Raw genomic sequence first — 16304 nt, 5'->3', positions numbered from 1 at the left:
AACTAACTGGGCCACCCAGCCAGAGCTATTTTTTCCTTTATTTTGCAAAGGAAAATGATCACAAACAATATGCTCAGTTTTCAAGTACAGGAGTCCCCCTTATGCGTGGTTTTGCTTTCCATGGTTTCAGGTACCCCCAGTAAACCACAGTCCAGAGCCACCCTGGCAGCTCAGGGTGCAAGGCAGGACCCCACACATTGCAGGGCCCCCGACACCTGCTCAGGTGGGGACAATTCAGACACATCAAGGGACCTCACGTGCACATCTCCAGGATTTAGGAGGAAACCGGAGTGCCTGGAGAAAACCCACGTAGACTTGAGAACTCCACCCAGACAAAAGCCAAGGCCAGAAATAGATTTCTTCCTTCATCAATGTTGTATCAAAATGACACTGAATGCAACATCCATCATTCACGGGCCTGCTACATACACAGGGTTCAGTGCTATGCGCAGCTTCAGGAAGCCACTGGGAATCTTAGAACTCGTCCTCCATGGATAAGGGGGGAATAACATGATTTACTTCTTGGTTTTACAGAATAAGAAGGTATAACTCACTTTTAATTTGTTTTGCTTAAAAAAGTGTGCTGATTTGTGGTCATGAGTGAATTTTAACAGTGTAGCACCCGCGAGCCCGTCACGGCGGAGGGCCTGCCACGGCGGCGGGACGGCTAACCACGCCCTCAGGAAGGATCGCCGTTTCTGAGGTGAAGCACGTGTCTCCCCCCCAGCTCCCCACTTCGAAAGTAAAACACTGCTAGTACCGGAGCGGCAGGAGCGCCGTCACTGAAAATCCACATTGCCACGGGGACTTAGGGTCGGAAAGCCCACTGCTTTCCAACGTGTGTCCGTCAGGAGCACCCTCCCGGTGCCCCGCCGCGGGCAGCTGGGCGGACCCACGCAGGACCCGAGTGGCACAGCCCCCCTCCTGGTCCCACCGCGAGCCACCCCAGCGCCGCGAGGGCCCGCCGGCCCGCAGCTTACCTGCCCTGCGTCCGTGACCGCCAGGCAGTGCAGGGCCCCGACGGCCACGTGCACGATCTTCTTCCCTCGGAGCCCCTCCACCACCTGCGGCTTCCGCACGTGCACGTCCGAGCCGTGGCCCAGCCGGAAGTAGTCCCCCTTGCCCCTGCGGGAGGTGCACGGGCGGTAGTGCGCGGGGAGGGCGCCGCTGCGGCGCTAACGCGGCGCCGAGGCCGCGGCCGTCACGCTGCGCACCAGCCGCCGTCCTCCCTCCCTCCCGCCCGCGGCCGGCGCCGTCTGTGTTTCCGACACTGAAGGGAACTGAGGCGGGTTTTCGCATAAAGGGCCTGAGAACATGACAGACCGCCTCAAGTGCCTCTTGCACGTCCTGTCTGGTGTCCTCCCTCCGGGTCAGGACACCGCGCTCAGGCCCGTCGCTGTCCCCGGTCGGCGGGGGCCCCGCCGGGAGCTCGGATCACGTACATGGGAACCCCGCCGGCCGCCCACGGGATCGCCGGCTTCTGAGGAAGCCGGGGTAACCTCCCCAGTCGCCTCCCCCCCAGGGAAGACGCGCGGGACTGGAACGCCCTCAGTGTCCGTGGGACCCTTCTTCCTAGGACATCGCCAGCGACCCGACGGGAAACCGAGGGTGACGCTGCCCGGCTGAGGACGGACACGCAGGGGTGAGCGCCGCGCGGGCCGGGACACGGCGCTCACGTACCACGTCCACACCACCCCGGACTTGGTGAGCGCCAGGGAGAACTGCGCGCCGCACTCGATCTGGCACACGCCCTGCCCGTTGAGTCTCTCGATATTCTGGGGGACGTTGCAGCCTTCGCTCCCTCCGCGGCCCAGTTTTCCGAAGTCGCCGTCGCCCCAGGAGAAGACCAAACCTGGGTTTAAAGGAAAACACCCTTCAGCCCCGTGTTTCCCGATGCCCCTCCCCAGCCAGGAACGAGGGCCGGGCCGGGGCCTCACCTTCGTCGGTCAGGGCCAGGGTCTGCGCGTCCCTGCTGCCACAGGCCACCTGGATGACTCTGTGCCCCAGCAGCACCTTCACCTACGCAGCCACGAGGTTGGAAACAGAATCAAAGAATCAAGCTCAGGCGCCGAGAAAACAAGGGAGACTTTTCCAGTCTGAGCGCCACGAACGCACGCGTCCTTCCGGACTTTCTTGGCCCCGAAGCTCACACCCTCTCGGCATCAGCAGAGGGCAAGCTTCCCGCGAGCAACGGAAGCGCGCGCGCTCACCATTTTGGGCTTGAGCTGCGTGGAGTTGTCCCCGTGGCCCAGGCGGCCGTACTCGCCGAGGCCCCAGGTGTAGAGCTCGCCGCTGGACGTGAGCGCGGCGCTGTGCGAGCTCCCGCACGCGATGTCCCGGATGCGCTTGGTTTTCAGGGCCTCGATCAGCCGCGGCTTGTCGCAGTTCCTAGAGCAAGTTCAGACCATGTTTCCTACGGTGAACCAGCTGGTTTTTCAAGACAGGAAGAAACTGACATCTACAGAGACCCATGTCTACTGATCAATTTCAACATGAAATTTCGACATGAGCACTCCTTCATATAGAACATGTGAGACAAAGTGACATTCATAGATCATTTTAAAAATACGTTTTAAGTTCTAGTTTCATGAACAACCTATCCTGTTTACTTTTCTGCAACAGAAAGATCAAAAGGCATTCGCTAATGTCACCAGTAACAGGTTCTGATTGGCGAGTGATGAAGGAAACGCTCTTACATCCTGCTGAAGTGTCCCAGCTTGCCATCGTCCCCTTCGCCCCAGGAAAACACCTTCCCGTCCACGGTGAGAGCCGTGGCATGCCGGCCGCCTGCGGGTTCACACAGAGACGCTGTCAGTGGGGGTTTACACAGAGCTCACAGCGTGACTCCCACTCTGCCTGGCGTGTGGGACGTACTCAATGAATGCATGTTAAATACATGAGTGAAAAACAGGACCAACATTTCACGGGGACAAACATATAAAGTAAGTGAACTTTTATTAGACTAAAAGGTTTAAATCCTAGGAAGAATGTGCTTTGTGAATGGAGTTCCTGCCATGTTAATAAATCTGTCGAGATGAAACTTCCGGTGCACAAGCAGGAGCTGGACACCTGGGATCAGGCAAACCCTCAAAAGCCATGGCAGGCAAGCCTCTGAGGACTGCTCCCCAACAGGGTCTCACGGAAACAAAATGCCGTCGCATGCATGTGGGACACCTCGCTCTTCCCAGACACATCAGCTCAGGCTCTCATCCCAGCAAGAACCCTTCTCCAGTCCACCCACCCCCTTAGGGACACGGTCATCAGTGTCCCTGCCAGCCCCTGGGTTCCCAGTCCCCCCACACACACCGTGCCTGTTCCTCCCCTGCAGGGCCCCTGTAAGACAGCACAAAGGTGCTCAGCTAAAAAACTACAGTTCCCAGACTCCCTGGCCCAGAGATGAGACACAAGTGTGGTTGTGGAAAAGAGCTTTAGGCGACAGTCTGTCTGTGAGGGGGGCTGGGGGGGCTGCTCCCCCTGGGCACGGGGCTGCCATACTGGCCCTGGACCCAGCCTGGGCTATTACAGAGAAAAGCTGTCTGGGCGCTGCTTTGCGGCGTGACAGCTCACCCCTTCAGCCCAGGCAGCACCGAGCTTTGTATCTAACTTGGTGGCAGTCCTTGGAGGCCTAGCACGGAGCTTTGAAGGGTTCGCTAAACTGAAGGACTGTGATTCTTCATAAGGATCTTTCCTATCACTGGGGCTCACAGACACTTTGGGAATCTAAAGAAAGTTATAGGCTCCTTCCCAGGAAATGAACACATCTTCGTCCTGGCTGGTGTGGCTCAGTGGACTGAGCACCAGCCTGCAAACCAAAGGGTCGCAGGTTCGATTCCCAGTCAGGGCTCATGCCTGGGTTGCGGGCCGGGTCCCCAGCTGGGGGCGCACAAGAGGCAACCACACAGTGATGTTTCTCTCCCTCTCTTTCTCCCTCCCTTCCCCTCTCTCTAAAAATAAGCAAACAAAATCGTTGAAAAAAAAAAAAAAACATCTTTAAGCACAAAATGGGATGATTTCAAAGACATTATGAAGCCGAGCCCATAGCTCCCAGACTGAAAGCCCCTCCTTACAGGGGAATGTGAGCACACCTTACAAAATTCACTTAAAGGGCCCCGGCTGTTTGCAAAGCACGGACAACAGGTTAACCCCGCACGAGTGCCAGCCCTGGCCCGGTACCTGAGTGCACAGCCACCTTCTTGACCACGTAGCTGCTGAGTGCCGTGATCTGCCGCGGGATGGGCACAGTCCCGCTCGACATGCCCAGCCCCAGCCGGCCGTTGGTGGCTTCTCCACAGGCGTACACCTTCCCCTCCACGGTCACTGCAAGGAACCAGAGCGAGGACAGGGATCACTTCTCACGACATGGCAACTATTTTTTAGTGCTAAGTGTAATTTTAAAAAATTTTAATGTTAGAGTCATCGTACCTGCAAACAAACTTTTAGAACCACCAGCCACCTGAACTACATTCAGAGCCGACAGCGTCTCAGAGAACGAAGGAACCTTTATCTAGAACAGGAGATTTTAGTAAAGCAAAAGGAGAAAAAGGATACTTCTAATTACACTTTAAAAATTACAATTACTGGGCAGAGGGGAGCAAAGGGGAAAATAATTGAAACTAAGTAACAATCAATAAAATATACTTAAAAAAATAAAAATAATAAATAAAATAAAATTACAAGTAACCTAAGTAGATGATACAAGGAATTATTGTTAATTTGCATGATGATATTAACCAAAGAGGTTATTTTCTCTCCGGGATACACACTAAAGTGTTTTTTAAGGATAAGATGAGGTTCTGAGATTGACTCTAAAATAAACGGGTGGGAGCGCAGACAATACCAGCCCAACTGTGAGCACCTGCGGGCAGCTGCTGAACGCTGGTGCGGAGACACAGGGCTTAGCGCCTACCCTCTCCGCCCGGTACAAACACCCCCATAATTAAAGGTATAAATACATGTAATATAAAGACTTAAACAAACATCTGATAAGCTGCATTTTTATTTCAGGCCATTTCCTGCTTATTCTTACTGATTCTGACATCCCTGGAAAATTATATACTTAGATTTCCCATTTACATGCATGTGAGTTCATTTAAAACTCTTAAAGCCCTTCTGGAACCCTTTCCCGTTCCCGTGTCAGAAACTGTCTAACGGTCTCTACAGGGCGGGAAGGAGGGGTTTCCATCTCAACCACAGGCACCACATCTACCCTTCCCATGCAAACTCCAACAAGGGCACGTCCCCGGGACCCCCGGCTGCCCCCTGCCACCTCCAAGTGGATCCAGGGTTGTTCACGTAAAGATAAAAATGCGTTGTGCTTTCAAGAACAGACTAAAAGAAATATGTGCTAATTTTAATGCTCAGCTTCTCAACAAAGCAGGCAAGAAGAGGCCCTATGACGGAGGAGTGGCGGAGAAACTGCTTCCGGCACTAAGAGTGGCAGGAAGTGGCTCTGTGGCTCCTCAGGTGAGAGACACTGAGCAACAGAAGGGACACTGCATTCAACGCTCGTTCAAACACATCCTCTGTGGTATCGAATCACTAAGTCACGTCTTGCTTATCTCTGCACCTCTCTGGTACTTGTACTCACTATTTTGTTCCTGGTAAACAAAATGTTTACGTATTGAAGGCAAGATAAACACAACTGTAGTCTATAATCATCATCTGTGCACTTATCAAATCTTTTCAAAACTGTATTCTCTAGTTTATAAAACAGCAATAATGCAACTAGACCTAAAGCGCTCCATTTTCAAAAAAACAGCAGCTTTTCAGAAACTAAATCGGGCCATGTCTACGCGCTCATGTGAGAATTACTTTCGAAAGTCGGTTTAAGCAACAACGCATAGGAGGGAGGACCACTGCTGAGTCTCTGGGACAAGGGCACCAGCCAGAGCTCCTGCTCAGTCACCCGGTGACAAGGGACGCGAATGTCCGGCAGAGGGTACCTTAGAGCCTTTCAGCCCGCCCAGCTGGTCCTTGTCATTGAGTCCCCACACGAACACTTTGGTTCTGATCGTGGCCGTCGACTCCAGCCCCGCGGCCTTCTTCCTGATAAGACTGACGGGAGGGAAGAAGACAGGAACAGTCATTCAGCAGCAAAGCGAGTTCAAAACTCAAGGAACGCAACCTCGAGCACGCCGGGTTTGCTGATTACGTCGGAACCCTTACAAGTTCTAACACAATAAAGCCTAAAGTAAACACAGGAATTAGTGTACCACGGGTTCAAGGTGTCTGAACGCCAGCCTGCTACCTTTTAATACTGAAACTTAATTTCTGCCGTTTATTTTCGGTGGGGATCTTTCTATGACACGCCACGTCCCACCTAACAGCTGTGTTCCAGGCTCAAAGCAGCCCCTGCCCACCACCTCGGCATGTTGTTCGCAGACACGATGGTCCACGGTGTTTGCTGCTGGGAGGTACACGGGGCTCAGGACAGGCCCCGCCCCCGAGTCCTTCATCTGCGTCTTGGCGTAAAAAGCAAAGGTACGCAAACCCGGCAGACAGCCTCGCTCGTCTTCAGTCTACGGGTTCCTCGGCCAGAAGCACCCGCTCTGCCCCCTCCACTGTGGTAACAAGTTTCCCGGGGGTCTGCCTCTGCAGAGGCTTCTCCTTGTTCTGACGGAGCGAGGCTCCTGTGCAGCCCACGGCCCCATGAGCTCCTCCTTCGTGCGCGCTCTGTGGCGGGGTGTGAGTCCCTCTGGCCCTATGTGTGGGTCCAGCCCCCCACCCCCACCCCCGCCCCAGCAGCCACAGACAGACAGCAGGGCTCGCCCACGGTAGGTGCTCCGCATATGTGGTGCATGAGTACATACAACAGTCAGTAACTCGGAGAGGAAATGAGCACACACTCGGAGATGAAACACTGCGCCCAATGTAATGTAACCACGCCACAGGCACCAGGACACAGAAGTCCACATGGCGACAATGTGAGAGTCCATAATGCCACTGAGCTGTACACTTAAAAAGTCAACATGGAAAACTGTTTGTATATTTTATCACAATAAATTTTTTTTAATTTAGCCCTGGCTGGTGTGGCTCAGTGGACTGAGTGCCGGCCTGTGAACCAAAGGGTCACCAGTTCGATTCCCAGTCAGGGCACATGCCTGGGTTGCGGGCGCACAAAGAGGCAACCACACATTGATGTTTCTTTCCCTCTATTTCTCCCTCCTTTCCCCTCTCTCTAAAACTAATAAAATCTTTTAAAAACATTTTTTTAATTTAGAAGTAAGCAATAAAATACTTATCAAAGAAGGCTATAAAACATACTCCATACTGTGATTTCCACCAGAAAACACAATTAGGGACAGAGAAAAAAAACAAAACTACAAGGATATATACCAAAGTATTAGCTGTGATATTTCAGGTAGAATAATTAAACATTGTTAGTTCCCTTTTTAATGATATTTTTCTAAATACAATGTGTTTCTACATTAAACACATCCCTAAAATTAAATCAAATGATAATTTTTGAGAACACAACCAAATCTAACGTTCCCGTGGGTGTCAAACTTCTCTCATTAGGAAATACTTGATTAAATATTTACTTGTGAAAGTGAGAATTCTAGCATGAGCACCAGCAAAAACCAATGGCTCTCACCTCCCACTGCTGCCTTTTTCGTCTTCTTCCTCTTCGTTATCTGAAGCTAAGAAAGGGACCGCGGCCAAATCCTCCTCCTCGGCTCGGATCCGTCCCAGCAGGATGAGGCCGTGGATTTTACAATCAATGCCGGAGCTCCTGCACTGCTTTATGGCGATTTCAATATACCTGTGATACTGGACACAGAGACAGTGAGCTGCAGACTTCTGGGAACGGCACGGCCGGTGCCTGCAGTGGAGAGCAGGACACTTCCGACGCGGGATACGTGACACGTCATACGTGATACATACGTCCTGGAGACACCAAGCCAGGGAGGCATGTGTCAGTGGGGCTGCCTTCAAAAGAGGTCAACTCACCGGGGTAGGGGACTCACATGGAACTGCTTACAAAAATGAAATACTCCGAGAGCCCCACTGAATGACGCGGATCTTGCTGTCCCAAAGCTTTCTTGAAACAAGATGTATTAGGAAAGACGGTCAGTGTCAGGGAGCTCACAGGGCCTCCCTGATTTTTCAAGCGTAAAGAAAATGTGTGAATGTCTACAAATTAGAGCGAATAGCACAAAATGCCCTGCGACTCCATCGCCTGGTTGAACTACTAGCAATGCACGGCAGCACGTTGCTCCAGAGCCTTGGTATCACTGAAATGTGCGCGTTTGCAAACACATCCACACTACGAGTATCAGAGCTAACCCAGAAATTCCTCATGTCACCTAACATGCTACCAGAGTGTCGCATAACCACCTTCCTACCACTGGTCTGTTCAAACTGGGACCCAAACAAGGTGCAACCTGTCAGTGCCGGCTCTGCCACCTTCTGTGGAAGCTGGCTATGCCCCCCGCCGACCCCCGGCTGTGTCTGCATTTACAGTATTGCTCCCTCTGTCCCTGATTTCCTGGGAACACAGTGACACAGTAGGACCTTCAGGTCACGCACACCACCAGTGACATCTCGCCTCCACGGGACCTGCTCAGTCCGCCAGGTCTAGCTATGACGTCACAGGAAGCACAGCTTGAACAAAACCGTCGGGATGCATAACACAAACAGAAAAATGAAAAACTCTTCAGGAAAAAAAAGACCCAGTTTCTTTCTTTCCTTGGCCAGGAAAAACCAAGAGAATTAAGAGGCAAAGGAAGTGCAAAGTGCAGGTATTGTTTGAATCATGATTCACACAAGCTGAGCGCAAAGGGGCCCTTACGGGTTAGCCAGGAAAACCAAAACGCTGACGGGTAATGTATGAGATTCACGAGGGATCGTTAGGTGTGCCTGCGGCAATGTGGTCACATTTTAAGTCCTTATTAGAGAGGAACATTAAAGTACACACTGCTGAAATAAGGTCACCTTGAGGACTTGCTTCTAAACAGCCCAGAAGAATTAAACGCAGGGGAGGGGATAGATGGAGGGGGAGAGCGAAACATGATTTGCAAAAATGCTGGTAACTGTTGAAGCCGGTGACAGGTTCGTGGGGAATTCAGGATACCTTCTATTTCTGGTTATGTTGGAAAATTCCCGTAATAAGTCATTTTGTAGGAGGTCTAGTAGCTTCACAGGAATGGTTTTATATATATATATATATATCCTTTTTTTTTTTTTTTAAATTCTCACCTGAGGATGTTTTTATTGATTTTAAAGAGAGAGAAAGGAAGGAGAGAGAGAGAAAGAGGAATATTGATGTGAAAGAGAAACAATGACTAGTTGCCTCCTGACCAGGGATTGAACCCACAACCAACCTTATGGTGCACAGGACAACACTCCAACCAACTGAACAACCCGGCCAGGACTATTCTGGTTCTTAACTTGGCTGAAGGGATGAAGAATGTGTCATGAGTTTTCTGATTACTCGAGGTGCTTTATACAGCTCATATGTGATGCACACTACTCTGTACTCAGCAAATATCATATGATAAACTGCTATTCAAAAATTGATTGGATTAACGCTGATGCATCTCCCATGAATAATAATCTTAGTTATTGATTTAATTAATTCTGTAGTTGTTGATTTGCTTAAAATACAAAAATACTAAGGACTATAATGAATACATTAGACGAATGGAATTTAGTTACTAGTTATCTAGCACTAAGAAAACAATAAAACGAACTAAAATTCAATAATATCTTTTCCCAGAAAAACTCAATGTTATCTTTCATTTTAATAATTTGCTAGTAAAGCCACCTATTAACACCCCTGGTATTAACTAATCAAAGAGTGTATCACAACATGGTTCAGGGACACTCAGGAATAAATGGTGCCCTAAATTCTACTTACTAAAAGCTAAAAGAAAGTAAACAAAATGAGAGCCTTCCAGGGAACATAAGGCTGGACCATCAGACCTGGGGCGTCAGGAGAGAGCCGGCAGATCCCCATAGACTCAGGATACCAGTCACCAGCCTTTCCCCCTGGGACAAATTAGCCTGCGGTTGTGCATCAGCTTCTTTTACGTAACACACTGTACTGCCCTTCTGTGCACAGACTAAAAATAAAAATAATAATGAACGACAAACTTCACTGAAGAGTTTAAAAATAAACTCATATAATAAACATTGGGTAAATAAAAAGTTAATTATTTGGTATCTTTATCTACTCTCATTTTACCAAGTAGTGTGTTCTCATAAGACAACATCAGTAGTTCAAAAAATTGTCTTAATCTGTATTATTTGAAATATTTTTAATTTATTACAATAATGTTGACATCTGTATGGAGACAGTCTCACTGCTCTATAACATAGGGCACTGTTTAAAAGGACCTTCATCGAGTCTCTCAAGACAGAATTTTCAAGAGATATCATAAACTGGCCTGGCTGGTGTGGCTCAGTAGACTGAGTGCCGCCCTGCAAACCAAAAGATCATCAGTTCAATTCCCAGTCAGGGCACACGCCTGGGTTGTGGGCCAGGTCCCCAGTTAGGGGCGTGCAAGAGGCAACCACGCAGTGATGCTTCTCTCCCTCTACCCCTCTCTCTAGAAGTAAATAAAGTCTTTAAAAAGAAGAAATGTTTAAAAAATAACAGATAATAAAGTTAGACGTGCTTTGAAAATCACCCTCTTACCCGTCACTCACGGCAAGTCAAGCACTTGAGGCCAACAGGCGTGCGAACAAAGAGCAGCTGCCGCGTGGCGCACAGCCCGGGAACCACTGCGCGCGGACAGCCAGCGGCCCGCCGTGCCAGGGGCGTGGAGCAGCCTGCCCCGCCGCCTCGCGACCCTGCCCGGTGCGCTGAGGCCACATCTTACCAGAGTGAGGGCGTAAGTGACCTGCTGCCCTTCTGAACTGACCTGATTACCGGGGGTGTGCATGCCCAATTTAAAAATAAATGCAATTTAAGGGGTGGAAACGGGCTCAATATTTTTAGAGAAATGGCCAAAAAGGTCACCTCACTGTCATCTGCAAGCCGTCACAATGGAGCATGATCGTACCCACGTACCTCTGTGCAGTCACTCAGAAGGGACACTGTGGTGTCAGTGGGGTTGATGTTGATTGTCTTCAGTTCAATCAGGTTATTCAGAGAATTCCCACCTAGAAAGAAGGGGCGATGAGGGAATGAGACAGGGTTTTATTTTGCGGCAGAAGACAGTTTCTGAGTAAGCGAGCTCGGGCACCTGACACCACGACCAGAGAGGGCATGTAGCTGCTGTCTGCGGGGTCGACTGTCATCTTCAGTCTGTGAACGAGAACATCCGGGAAAATCTCCAAACGAATCCAGTGCTAAAAAAAGAATCCTCAGTTAGTGAAACAGCTATAACGTAGCTACTGAAACAGTGTCACTGATGCCCGAATCGACATGAGACACGTAAATGCATCACGCAGCCTCAAAGACCGGGTCCGCCTTCCAGCTGGCAGCAGCCCCCATCGTCTGCTCCAGCAGCTGCTCATCAGGATCCAGGGTGCCCCTCACAGCCATCGAACAACAGGCCACAGAAAACAGAGTCCATGTGGAGAGAAAGCCCTTCGCTCCGTGTCTGACCTGCATGGCCACGTGACGTGACCCGCACGTAAGTGCCAATACATCAGCACACCCACGGTCACACGTGTGCTAGGACGTATGAGAGACAGTTCCTTCTAACCAGGGCAGAATCTGAACCAGACAGTTCACGTGGGAGGAAAAAACAGCGCCCTATTCCCTCCCCTATTAACGGGTCAGCGCGGTAAAATCTGTCCCTTGTGCTGTTGAAAGTCACTGACAATAAAAACTGGATGGCATGTTTAAAGTAATCATGAACTGAAGTATAAAATGAGTGCTGACAGGGGCCATCACAGCATCACCTAGCAGGTGTCCAAAGCTCGCTTGCAGCTCTCAGAGGTGAAGCCGTGCAGGTGAGGGTGGGCAGAGGGGCGGGTGCGGGTGAGGGCGGGCAGAGGGGCGGGGGCGGGTGAGGGTGGGCAGAGGGCGGGGGCGGGTGAGGGCGGGCAGAGGGCGGGGGCAGGTGAGGGCGGGCAGAGGGGCGGGGGCGGGTGAGGGCGGGCAGAGGGGCGGGGGCGGGTGAGGGCGGGCAGAGGGGCGGGGGCGGGTGAGGGCGGGGGCGGGTGAGGGCGGGCAGAGGGCGGGGGCGGGTGAGGGCGGGCAGAGGGGCGGGTGCGGGTGAGGGCGGGCAGAGGGCGGGGGCTGGTGAGGGCGGGCAGAGGGGCGGGGGCGGGTGAGGGTGGGCAGAGGGCGGGGGCGGGTGAGGGTGGGCAGAGGGCGGGTGCGGGTGAGGGCGGGCAGAGGGCGGGGGCGGGTGAGGGCGGGCAGAGGGCGGGGGCGGGTGAGGGCGGGCGCGGGGCCGGTGGGGGAGGGCGGGCGCGGGGCGGCGCACAGGCTACCTTCCCCTGCGAGCCGGACGACTGCCAGCAGGGCTCGCTGCCGTCGATGAGACGGGAGGCCTGGCTCACGGAGGACGACACGGTGAGGGTCTTCACCATGCGGGACCAGCTGTCCAGCAGCGTCCCAGGCGGACTGCTGTGACACCGCTTCAGCTGCCTTCCGGATCGGCCACAGAATATGGCAGACTGTCCTGTGAACGGTGACCAAACAGTGTTACCGCTGTGGGGCGGAACCTTCACAACCAAGGAAGGAAGAACTTCACACGGTGATGAGCTTCTCACTTCATGACGATACTTGAGTTTTCAAATTGAAAAGAGCCAAGAAATACCCAAAATGACTTCCAAAACACCTAGGCAAGACACTTTACAGCGGTCTCACAGGTGAAGCTCATACAAGGCCATGATTCATCCCAGCTGACGGTCCCAGGTGCCATCCAGATGGAAGCTACATGAAGCTGCAGCGCAGGTCAGTAGCAGTGCTTACGGAAATCATTCTTATTACAAAGGCTTTTATAAATGCAAAGCAAAAGCAAACTCGTAAAGAGTTTCTTCTTCCATTAATGGCAAATCTGAAAATTCCTCCCACTGAGGCAGACGAAACACTGAGAGACGAATAAGCCTTGAAAGTACCAGTTACTACGATGGGAAACAGCAGCGGGACCTGAGGGCGGCTGGGGCGGAAGGAGGTCCCTGGGGAGCTGCCCTGGGGCTGAGAGGCGCTGTTCCCTGACGGCCTGTGCCGGTTCCTAAGGAGCGCCCCCAGGGACTCCTGACAGGTTCACGGGTGGGGACCGGGGAGGGCAGGCACTGCGGTCCCGAGTCCACCCCAGGAGAAGGGCATGACCACAGGAAAACCACACTTTGGGTTGAGACCCCAACAGGAAGAATCCCAAGAGGAAGGGAAAACTATGCAGAGTTATAAGATTGTTTCTACAAATTGCCGCTCAGCATGAAATCCTGTCACTGAGTGAAACGGCACCGAGGTGAGCCTGGATACTGGAAAGACCAACCCTCTCCCCCGGTCTCTGGTGAGACATCTTAGGCCTCAAATTGATTCAAGAAATAATTTTTAAATATAACGTCCAATACCTACTGGCATGTGAGGAAGCTATAAAGACCAAAACCGAAAACTAGCAAAAGTAATAGATGAAAGAAACAGATCCACAGAGACTCGAGATATTAGAGTTATAAGACACAGATTTTAAAATAACTCCATTTTCTATGTTCAAAAAAGCAAAACATTGACTATTTCAGCAGAGAATCAGAAACTATTAAAAAAAAACAAGACAAAACTAGGAGTGTTAGAGTAAGCAAATTAAGAACCCAATGAACAGGTTTACTAACAGACTGGAGTCATATGAAAAAGCAATTAGTAAAAAATATCTAGAATCAAGAACTGAGGAGAGAAAGTTTAGAAAACATAAATGAGAAGGTGAACGACTTCCAGGAGAGAGCTACGGTCTAACACAAGTGTGGTCATTAACATTAGTGTTAACCAACTAATCGTACTATGGGAAGCGGTTTGCAATGCATAAATGTACCGAATTATCACACTGAACACCTTAACCTTATACAATGTTGCATGTCAATTATATTTCAATAAAGCGGGAAAGAAAATAAATAATAAATATGCCCTGGCGGGTGTGGCTCAGTGGATGGAGTGCAGGCCTGTAAACCAAAGGGTCGCTGGTTCGATTCCCAGTCAGGGTACATGCCTGGTTGCGGGTCAGATCCCTAGTAGGGGGCGTGCGAGAGGCAACCACACATGGATGTTTGTCTCCCTCTTTTTCTTTCCCTTCCAAACTCTCTAACAATAAATAAAATCTTAAAAAGAAAAGAAAAGAAAGAAAGAAAACCAGGAGTCTGCAAGAGCCTTCCCCATGTGGGAAGGCCACCCTCCCCTCCATACCCCAACTCTTATTAGGGATTTCTGGACCCAAGGGTAGGTTGAAGCAGCTAGAGGAGCACGAGACCTTTGCCCATTGTCCTTTGTAAGATTATAAAGGGTCTTAAGTCTGAGAGGAAGAAATTGTTACAGAACAGCAGCCCCCCAAATAAATAAATAAATAGAAAGGAAAGAAAAGAAAAGAAAAGCCCCACTGACCCTGAGATAAAATGTTAAGGAGCATATCTCTACACACATGTAAATCTGTGTAAGAGAGAAACAAAAGATTATCTCAAAAACAGAGTAAGGAGAAATATAAAGACTGATCAGCATTAATGGAACAGTAATCGTATTTTCAGATGACTTCAGCAGAAATAGTGTAGCCTGAATTACAACGGAACAGTATTTGTAAAGTGCTGACAGACAATTCACGGCAAAAATACTTTTCAAAATGAAGGAGACATAAAGAAATTTTCAGAAACATAAAACAGAATTCATAACCACAGAAAAATAAAGTATTAAGGGCTATTCTTCAGGTGGCTGGAAAATGACAATAGATAGAAAATGAGAAATACCAAAAAAAACAAACAGAAAAATGACAGTGTTAGGTATGTGAAAAAACCTAAACAAATATACAATAAACATTAATATGTCTTGCATGGTTAAAAATGTATAATGTACAGCCCTGACCAGCATGGCTCAGTGGGTTTGGTATCATCCCACAGAGAGAAAGGTTGCGGGTTCAATTCCTGGTCCCCAATCAGGGCACGTATGACAGGCAACCGATTGGTGTTTCTCTCTCTTTTTCTCTCCCCCTTTTCCTCACTCTAAAAAAATAAAATATTTTAAAAAGTATATGTGTAAAATTTTTAAACATGATAACGTAAATCGGAAGGTCCTTGCATTGCTTGGGAGGAAGGTAAAATACTAAATAACAGTAGACTTTAATAAGACAAATGTGTTATAATTTCTCGAGTAACTGCTAATATTAACAATGTGCATATCAACCCACTGCTCCCGCAGCATATAAATGTATGCTACAAAATGTCTCTAAGCCAGTAAGTGAGGAGTGGGCTGTTAAATAATGAAAAATGTACCGGTCCGAAGGAGATGGAATGGAGAAAAGGGAACAGGAAACAGAAGGACAAATAAAAACACTCAGAAGATGATCAATTTAAATAAAAAACATGAGCACTTGCCTTAAATGTAAATACCCAAATGATCCAAATAACAGACAAAAATCACCATGCAGGAACTAACAACTATCTACAATTTATAAGCAATATACCTAAAAACAAGAACGTAGACAGACTGAGGGCAGAAGACCACGCAAGCCCTGATTCCAGCACAGGCCGCAGAGGACAGTCTTCTGCACATGTGACACATTCACAAAGTCTCGTTTGCTGAGTCACGTGAGCATATCAACATTTCAAAAAAATGTCAAATTTCACTCCGGCTACATACTTGGACTACAATGGAGAAAGCATTAAAAAGATACATAGGAAATAATCCTATGTCTGAAATTTTTAAAATCAATGAATACAAGAAATAATTTCAATGGAATTTTTAAAATATTTTGAAATAAATGATAATAAAATATTGCTACATTATCAGTATTGCAGGATACAGCCTAGGCCTTGCTTAGAAATAAATTTTAAATTTTAAATTCATCTATTAGAAAAGATGAAAGTGAGAAATTAATGAGCTAAGCAATTCACCTTGAGAAGACGGGGAACGAGAGACAGCAAACCAAAGCCAAATGTGCTTCCTTGAAAAGGCTAATGAACTGATAAACCCATGGTAGGCTGATGGGGGGAAAAAACAAAAAATAATTCAAAGTCAGCCTTGAAAGGGAGATAGCTCTACAGTGTCTCCAGATCTCTTGCATAAAAATAAGAGTATATTACAAATGGGGACTAGAAAGAAACTCCCTCAACATGACAAAGGCTATTTTGAAAACCCACAGCTAACACTGTCCTCAACGGTCAAAGGCTGAAAGCTTTCGCGGAAGTTCAGGAGCAAGACAAGG

The 16304-nt window shown here is 49.2% G+C and overlaps 1 protein-coding gene across 1 annotated transcript in view; it reads right to left on the bottom strand.

Moving 5' to 3' along the window:
- HERC2 (HECT and RLD domain containing E3 ubiquitin protein ligase 2) overlaps positions 1–16304 on the bottom strand; it is a 176397-nt gene that overhangs the window by 52426 nt on the left and 107667 nt on the right. Inside the window, exons 53-64 of the mRNA XM_090263730.1 lie at positions 12391–12581; positions 11190–11295; positions 11015–11106; positions 7595–7770; positions 5943–6054; positions 4423–4504; positions 4174–4317; positions 2697–2787; positions 2211–2388; positions 1938–2019; positions 1681–1852; positions 981–1125 (exon numbers count right to left, since the gene is read on the bottom strand). Of these exons, the coding sequence (XP_090119856.1) occupies positions 981–1125; positions 1681–1852; positions 1938–2019; positions 2211–2388; positions 2697–2787; positions 4174–4317; positions 4423–4504; positions 5943–6054; positions 7595–7770; positions 11015–11106; positions 11190–11295; positions 12391–12581 (1571 nt within the window). The remainder of the gene's footprint in view (positions 1–980; positions 1126–1680; positions 1853–1937; positions 2020–2210; positions 2389–2696; positions 2788–4173; positions 4318–4422; positions 4505–5942; positions 6055–7594; positions 7771–11014; positions 11107–11189; positions 11296–12390; positions 12582–16304) is intronic.

The sequence above is a fragment of the Furipterus horrens genome, unplaced genomic scaffold (genome assembly GCF_987537825.1).
Source record: "Furipterus horrens unplaced genomic scaffold, mFurHor1.1.pri manual_scaffold_16, whole genome shotgun sequence".
Lineage (NCBI taxonomy): Eukaryota > Metazoa > Chordata > Mammalia > Chiroptera > Furipteridae > Furipterus > Furipterus horrens.
This window is presented reverse-complemented; position numbering and strand designations above follow the sequence as displayed.